At 44.8% G+C, this 8,271-nt stretch overlaps 2 protein-coding genes across 2 annotated transcripts; one reads left to right on the forward strand and one right to left on the reverse strand.

The window, feature by feature from the left end:
- Positions 1–463: 463 nt before the first annotated feature.
- On the reverse strand, positions 464–4,381 carry LOC147036141 (phosphoacetylglucosamine mutase-like). The gene is made up of 13 exons (XM_085905328.1): positions 4,270–4,381; positions 3,555–3,763; positions 3,307–3,491; positions 3,095–3,162; positions 2,880–3,013; positions 2,569–2,761; positions 2,286–2,437; positions 2,123–2,206; positions 1,958–2,056; positions 1,783–1,902; positions 1,601–1,723; positions 1,349–1,522; positions 464–1,266 (listed from the first exon to the last, which is right to left on the reverse strand). Coding segments are annotated over exons 1-13 (1,632 nt in total). The 5' UTR covers positions 4,271–4,381; the 3' UTR covers positions 464–1,176.
- Positions 4,382–5,368: 987 nt separating this feature from the next.
- Positions 5,369–8,211, forward strand: LOC147036142 (clathrin coat assembly protein AP180-like; the record flags this gene model as incomplete). The annotated part of the gene is made up of 5 exons (XM_085905330.1): positions 5,369–5,498; positions 7,442–7,584; positions 7,659–7,734; positions 7,945–8,047; positions 8,118–8,211. Coding segments are annotated over exons 1-5 (546 nt in total), but the record flags the coding sequence as incomplete, so codon positions are not given.
- Positions 8,212–8,271: the final 60 nt, after the last annotated feature.

Below are 8,271 nucleotides of genomic sequence, written 5' to 3' on the forward strand. Positions count from 1 at the left end.
TTGGACTAAATGAACAATCCCAGACCATACAGCTGACTTTGACTTTAATCATGGATAGATTAATTATAGATGTATCATGGATAGCTCAATCATAGATCTATCAAGGATAGCTCAGTCATATATTTATCATGGATAGCTCAATCCTAGCTCAATCATGGATAGCTCAAACATAGATCTATCATGGATAGCTCAAACATAGATCTATCATGGATAGCTCAAACATAGATCTATCATGGATAGCTCAAACATAGATCTATCATGGATAGCTCAAACATAGATCTATCATGGCTCTATATATATATATATATATATATATATATATGTATGTATGTATGTATGTATGGAAGGCTCAACCATAGATCTATCATGGCTCTATATATATATATATATATAATGTATGTATGTATGTATGGAAGGCTCAACCATAGATCTATGGTATGTATGTATGTTTGTACAATGAACACCAAGTAATCACTTAGTTTATTGTTTAGATTGAGTCACAATAATTACATATTTGTTTGTGCAGCAAAGTACCACCAGAAAGTCTAATTGTTTTAACCCAAATAGTCAAACTTGTCCTAGTATTAAAAAAAATCACTTCATGGTTCATCAGTTGATTGTAAACAACAGTAGAGTCAACATTTTCATGAGCTTACTTCATTTGATTGTAAACAACAGTAGAGTCAACATTTTCAAGTCAAGAAAAGAATAATGACCAATAGAACACTTCACTGCACAGCAACTCAGTGCTACAGATTCATTGATAACATTGTAAACACTGCCAACGATCACTGTAATTGATTTATCTGCTGATTATTTTCATCCTTCATCTTCATCCGCTTATCCGGGGTCGGGTCGCGTTGTTTTAAAAAAAATAATAATCATGTTTTCATTTATTTGAACAAAGTGTATGTCAACGATTAAAGGATTTTACTAAATAACAGATCACTGAATAGGTGTCAATTTGTTTTTTTAACTGCATTTTTAAGTTTTCGTCAGCTTGATGTTTTAGTAGATACTAAATGCAGTTTCCGTACCAAGGTAAACAGGCTGGCATTGAGACAACACAAGTTTGAGTGTTAGCTAACAATGGCAAAAATCCCAAGAGTTGTTCTAGTGCAAAGGTCTCGGTTCTTTGAGTGTTAGCTAACAATGGCAAAAATCCCAAGAGTTGTTCTAGTGCAAAGGTCTCGGTTCATCTCCCACTCCACCAGCGAGATGAAACACTGCAAGGCTCACTTCATGTGCCAAGGAGTCGGCGCTCTCCTTAAAAAAAAAAAAAGCAAACACACACCAAGGGTGTATGTAAGCAGCCGCATCTAATCCTCAGAGGTTAAGTTGCCCTCACCTGAGTGTCGGCCTCAGCGTAAACCCTGACCACGTCCTCGGTGCCGGACGGCCTCACGAAAGCGCGAGCTTGTCGATACTTTGCCACGGAGGCGTCAATGGCGTCCTGCAGGCCCGCCGGGCTCACCGCACGTCTTTCGGCGTCTGTCGTGTCGATCACCCGCCGGTTTGCTACCTGCCGCGCGCGCACACACAGGTTTTGCAATGACAAGCAGATGGAGGAGAAAGTACCAAGCGTGCACGTTTGCCTCGCCTTGACTTTAAGCTGCCTGTTGGGCAGGTCGGTGTAGATGGCGTCCCACTGCTGCACCGTCATTCCCTTCAAGGCCAATATGGCCTCGATCAGCAGCATGTCAGAAATGGCGTCACCTACTGTCTGTGGGAGGAACAGCACACAGCAGTCATGACTCAAGAGGACTACGGTGGACTTAGTACCTGATTTGTGACGTTGATGGTGTGCTGCAAAAGAATGGCCGCTCTCTTCCTGGTGTCATTCGCGTTGACGTCCTCAGCCAATTGCTTGATCTTCTCCTCGGCTGCAGGGCTGAACAACACCTGGCAGTGAGACTTTTGGTTAGCAAGCATGGGGAAGCTAGAATTGAACACTTACCGTCCCGTGGCCGTTAGCTTCAAAGTAAACGCTGGTGTCAAATTCTTGTGCTGCATGATGGAGATGCTTCACTCCTGTCTTGGTGCACTTCACAATCACCTGAACCAAAGCAAAAGCATTTGTTAGCGTGTCCTTTGCAATGAACGTTATAATGTGGGCGCTAACCTTCATTATGTCCTTCAAGTAGAGCGTGGAGCTGCTGTTAGCATATGCCGTTTGCACCACCGCTATCTTCAAATTTAAGCCGGCCTATGTGAAATGTACATTTTTATCAGCAGTGGTCCACTACTTGCAAAAATAAATCAATAAAACAGGTTGCCTTCTATACCTGCGTGAGCAGTTCTTTGAGGAACGTGCTGATGAGCGTCGCTATCTTGTCTCCGTCCAGCAAGTGGAAGCGGTCGTCGGAGTAGTAATAAACGATGCGGTCGGCGTCTCCGTCAAATGAACAGCAGCGCTCGCCGCGTTGAACCTTGACGCCTACCACGGAAACAGAAAGGAACATTTCAAATAGACATCATAAAACAGAAATGAATATACAGACCATCATGTCTTCGACACATTCCTTGCCACTCACGATTGCACCAAATTCAAAAGTCGGCGCATCCCACCTGTGGGCAGCTTTTGCTGCACTTTGACAAAGTCGGCCCCGCACTGATGGTTAGGTTTTCCTTGGCCTTCGTTGAAAAGGGAAATCCGCAGCTCTCTCTTGAGGTGACGCTCCATCTCGCGCAGCTTCAATGCGCCAACAGCGTTGGCGCCGTCCACCGTCAGGTGCTTTTGCTCATCCGTGCGGTTGGGTGTCTACACAAAAGACACTGCTGATGACCTTTGACTTGATCTACCTGCTTATTTGTAATTGCTACTCCATATTTTGATTGAAACGACTACCTGTGCACAGACTACAAAATAAATGATTTACATTTTTGGTGAGCTCGATAAACGCCCGGCAGAGTTTGGTGTAGTATCCTTCCACCGTGGCCTCGCCGTAGCGCCCCTGCGTGTTGTGACAGCAAACCATGTAGTGGAGCTGCGGCGTGGTCACCAAGCCGTAGTCTTATTGGACAGACGGACGGACGCAAGCGGTTTAAGATTTCACAGCCAATATATAAACTCGACCGTATGCTCGATGCTAACCTTTGCTGCACCCTCCCAATGAGGACACGCCGTCCAGTACCGCTTGAGACAGGCTAGCACTGCTGCTCCTGTGAATTTTTTTTTCCATTAACAAACATATAAATCAACAAACACTGAAGCAAATTAATATAAATATTCATCGGCAAATATTCTATGTCCTCTGTTAAAACATGTCTAATCTTCTACCAAATTGAGCCGCCATTCTACTGCACCTGGTGTCTTTGCCCACAAACACCAAGGCTTTTTGGCTCTTATCGATGTCTTCTTTTTCCACAATGTCTTCCAGCACCGCAAGCAACAGCTGCTGCTCGGCGTTGGCCAGCTGGGTGGCGTAGTCCTCCCAACCGGGCGTCACCATTTCACCCATGGGATCAATCAGCTTCACCCCGTTGTCTTCCTGCGGGACCATAAGAAGTTAGAACAGCGGAAGTTGCTACGTTAAAACTGTGTTGAGGAGCACCTCGGGGTTGTGGGAGGCAGTGACCATGACACCGATAGCGGCTTTGGTCTGTCTGGATCGCAGCGTGGCCAGAAGACCCATACGGAACATGATGTGATCGAGAAGGCTAGCGTTGGCCCTGAAGCCAGCAGTGCCATAGTGCAAGATCAAGCCTGGGGGTTTGGGGTGCACCTCAGACAGTTTAGACACTTCCTCCAAGTGGGCCATCACTGAAACAAACAGCAGTCAGCTTGCACAGTATTGATATAGCCATGTTTTTTTTGTCAAACCAAACCAAACAAATAAAAACCAAACAACAACAAACAAAAAAAACAGTCCTAACATGAATTAATCTTCAATTAATTGACATGTCCACAAATGTTTACAATGACCAATAAATCCCACGGGATTAATCTGTGACTAAAATGATTGGAAGCGTAACATCTGGAAGTACTTTTGGAATGGCAAATGATAAATGAGTCATTTGTAGATGAGTTGAAACAACTGTAAAGACTGTTTGTATGAATACAAATATAACGGCGTTAGGTTTGAAACGTACTTTGACACTGACGGAACTAAAAGCAAAACAATACAGGAAAGTTCAAATTCCATGAATACGCCCAACTGAGATTGTCGACCTTAGTTCATTCAGACCGAAACACCAAATTGACGCTAACAAATCGGTCAAGAGTCTGCAAACATGCAAATTCACTGCACTGAATTGGATAAGACTTACTGTTTGTTGTTTGCAATATTATGAGCAACAAGGACTCGATTGGGAGTCTTCCAGCTACAAGGACCCGATTGTGATTGTAAGTGAGCTACGTGGCTCAACTTCCGTGTGAGTCACCACACAGGGCGTGCCTTAAATTTTCATGCAGACAATGCTCAATAGCGTCATCTGCTGGTCAATCGTAGAAATAAAAAAATTACAATCATACTGCTGTTGGACCTTTCCTTACTCGTTCAAGACAACAAACGATATCATCGAGGTGTATTTTAATTATGGTGTCTATTTTAAAATGAAAGAATATCAAATCGTTTTTTTGGGATACTCATCGTGCACTGCGCCAATGCAATAATCGTGCAAACCTACGTGATAGTAACTTCATTTTTGGACTAGTATGTTGACAATATCTCGCTGATGTTTAGGGTCGATTCAGTCGTGCGGAACCCACGTAATGGTGATTTATTGATCTTTTGTGAGGAAAAATTGCTACGGATAATAAATGGCCGGATGGATAAGCCTGTTGGCTTGTCACTCGTGTGTCCTCCTCTTTAAGAGACGGGCTGGTCCGTGTGTCACCCAGCCGTGTCCAAGTACCCTCTGGCGGGTGGGCCATACTGACAGAGAATAAATAAATGAGCGTAAGGGAAGGTGCATAGGGATTTCCGTCGTGGCTTCTTTGCTCCTCCTCCGCCTCCATTTTTTTTTTTGCGCACACGTTTTGCGCATTCGATGCCGCAGAAAAGCGCCGCACTTTTTGGACGATTGGAAAGAATAACCCGGAGTGGATAACGCATCTATGGAGCGTTGATTTCAATCCAAAAAGGAAAGATTGCGCGTGTTGTTTGGAACGACGAGAAGAGCGGCTTGTTACGTAACGGAGAGGCTTCTGAGCTGTCCACGGTGCTGAAAAGGGTACATCGCGTATATTCAAGCCCACAAAAGCTCTTTTTATTCCATCAAAAGCTCCGTTCGATGAAACATCAATCATCTTGGGGGTGTTTTTCCATCTATACAGGGAGAAGGTCACAGGCTCGTTTGCTGTACAGCTAGATCGAGTTTATTTTTTTTATATTTTTTATTAAGCATTCCAGATAAGGGGGTCCAAATGTCGGGTCAGACGCTCACGGACCGCATCGCTGCGGCCCAGTACCAGCTGACGGGTTCGGACATGGCCAGAGCCGTGTGTAAGGCTACAACGCACGAAGTGATGGCGCCCAAGAAGAAGCACCTGGAGTGTGAGTATTGCGTGGCCCGTTTAGTCAGGCAGGCAGGCAGGCAGGCAGGCAGGCCCTTTTGCTGCATGCGGGCGGGCGGGCGGGCGTGCGCACGCAAATGTGGCGATGAACCAGTAAGGATGATTTAGCAGGCACAATGGCCACGGCTCGGAGCAACACAACTACACAAGCACACATCATGTCTTTGTCGTCATGGGGACAAATGAAAAAGTCGGCATTGCATGCAGCATTAGCAATTAGCATGTAGCATCTGCACTAGTTGACTGATTTACGGGTTTAATTTGATGCGAGGCCAAGATTGTAAAAAACCTATCTGTTTTTATAACGTGTATTTTCTCTGCGTACTGTTGTGCTGTATGTAAATAAGCAAACTATTTCCATCATGATTAATAGTCATTTTCACAAAAAATTGCTTTGTCAGGGGAAAATCCAGGAGAACATCTCAAGTTTGTTAAGGGTACTTTTAATGTCAGTTTGAATTATTCTTAGATTTGTTCTTTCTTACTCTACCCTTTAAGATGTTTTTTTTATTAGTCAAGTTGTTATGGATCACACCAGTGGTGTAAAAAGTTTTGACCTCATTTATCATGGTCTCATTTTTTTTTCTTTTTTACATCAGCAAAACCTTTCCATGTAAACACGGCCATGTAGACTATTTATATCCACTATTGTCATGGAATAGATGATAATTGCCCCCCAATTTTGGCCTGGCAGGACAGACATGATGCGTGCGTGTGTGTGTGTGTAGTTTTTTTGCTCTGATCTTTACTGCCACTTGTGCTCTGGCGTCTTCCATTGTGATCCGCTCCCTTTGTGAATAATTCACTCATCAGCCAATGCTGCCCTGCATTATTTACATTGCAAAAGGCGACAATGTTGGATTGCTTTTCTTGCCTCATCTTCAAACTGAACCTAAAAATCGTCAGGCTCAGCACCATCACCATCGTCACACAATTTCCGTTTGTCTTCCACTGACCGGCGTGATGCTATCTTGCTAATAAGAACTCTGTAGGATCACTTGTTGCCATGACGACACACACATTCAGATGTACATTATTGAGAGAACCCAGAGAGCAAATTTAGAGACATGTTTCTAAATACAGTCTCTATATTGAAAGATAATGGAGGGACACACGTGCAAAGACAGAACAATGTTGAACGGAATTGTAGCGTTGATCTGTTTTTCACAGTTATGGGATTTTTTTGGGCTGTGGTGACGCGCTTGAGTCACTCCCAAGTCTTATTTTGGGGACTCATCTCTTGTACGACTGGCTTCTTAATGGAGCATGCCGGTCTACCCATTGAAGCAGCCTGCCCAACAGGGGAGCTCGCAGATCATTCTTAGAAGCGGCGGATTATCGTAAGAGTCTTTCTATAGCTCAAGCCAATCCTCATTAGCATGTTTATTATCCGTGTTTGTTTACTACAAGTGACAATTTGGCAAAACGTTTAAGGTGACCGGCGGCGTATGGGCGAGTGTTGAAGGAACACTTGTTATGAGATTACATAAGCGGCCATTGCTTGCGCTGGACAGCGGGTGTCAGCCATGTTGCATGTGCAGCATGTCCACAGTGGCGACATGGAAATATGCAAGCAGTGACGTGCGGGTGCCCTAAAAAAAAAACTAAAGACAATTTTAGTGGCCACTCTGTCTCGAAACTGTGTTGCCGGTCTGCACTTGAGTGGGCCGATCTATTTTTGGCGAGGCCAAGGTCCGCTCTGTCTAACGGCCTTCGGCCGTTTCCATCACCAAAGCCGCCTGCCGATACTCGATGCTAGCCTTTTTGCTGACGTCAATGTCACGGCCTTCGAGACGCTCATTACTGTACATACTTGCCGGACACAACATTAGGTACACTTCAAAAGTCACATCATTTGTGATTTTGCTGACTTTGTAGGGAGCACTATCGAGACGTCAAATGAAATTCTTTTCGCCTTTGCAGACCTGGTGTCGGCCACCAACACCACCAACGTGAACATCCCGCAGATGGCCGACACGCTTTTCGAGCGGGCTACCAACGCCAGCTGGGTGGTGGTCTTCAAGGCCCTGGTGACCACCCACCACATGTGCGTGCACGGCAATGAGGTACGTACACCTTTGTCCGCGTTCTTTGCGTAAAACTGCGTGCTGCTTTTGAAATGCTCTCATTTTCTGTGCAGAGGTTCATCCAGTACTTGGCCTCCAGGACTTCGCTCTTTAACCTCAGCAACTTCATCGACAAAACTGGCTCGAATGGTAAAAAGAACATGTTTGGGCAACAGTTTATCCAAATTTGTTCTTTGCTAAAGTAGTCCAAGGTGTTTTAGTCACGCCCCCAAAAGTCAGGAATCGTAAAACGGTGAAAAATAGTTTAACGTTACACTTCCACATCATTCCCAGCCTTTGCATATATTCAGCAATGATTTTTAGAAACAAGTCATTGAAATTCTCGGCTCTCTTTTGAAGGCTACGACATGTCCACGTTCATCAGACGGTACGGCCGCTACCTGAACGAAAAAGCCTTCGCCTACCGCCAGATGGCTTTCGACTTCACTCGAGTTAAAAAAGGGTACGACGGCGTCGATGACTGTGTCCGTCTTCGATGCACCGACTTGATTTCAAGTGTGTTTGCCGAGCAGGGCAGAGGGCGTGATGAGGACCATGACCACGGAGAAGCTTTTGAAGGGCATGCCCGTCTTGCAGACTCAGATCGACACGCTTCTTGAGTTTGACGTGAGTCGCTACGATTTCACGTCTTTAGCGGCTTTTAGTAATAATTTTTGTCCTTACCTG

Source organism: Syngnathus leptorhynchus, unplaced genomic scaffold (genome assembly GCF_054491065.1).
Source record: "Syngnathus leptorhynchus isolate UIUO unplaced genomic scaffold, UIUO_Slep HiC_scaffold_804, whole genome shotgun sequence".
NCBI classification, from domain to species: Eukaryota; Metazoa; Chordata; class Actinopteri; order Syngnathiformes; family Syngnathidae; genus Syngnathus; species Syngnathus leptorhynchus.

What these genes read in the sequence shown, in the direction of transcription:
- LOC147036141 (XM_085905328.1), bottom strand. An exon ending in TTATCGAGCTCACCAAAAAT is followed by an intron (nt 2,762 to 2,879) that starts GTAAATCATTTA and finishes TCTTTTGTGTAG; the next exon opens with ACACCCAACCGCACGGATGA. An exon ending in CCATCAACGTCACAAATCAG is followed by an intron (nt 1,724 to 1,782) that starts GTACTAAGTCCA and finishes TTCCTCCCACAG; the next exon opens with ACAGTAGGTGACGCCATTTC.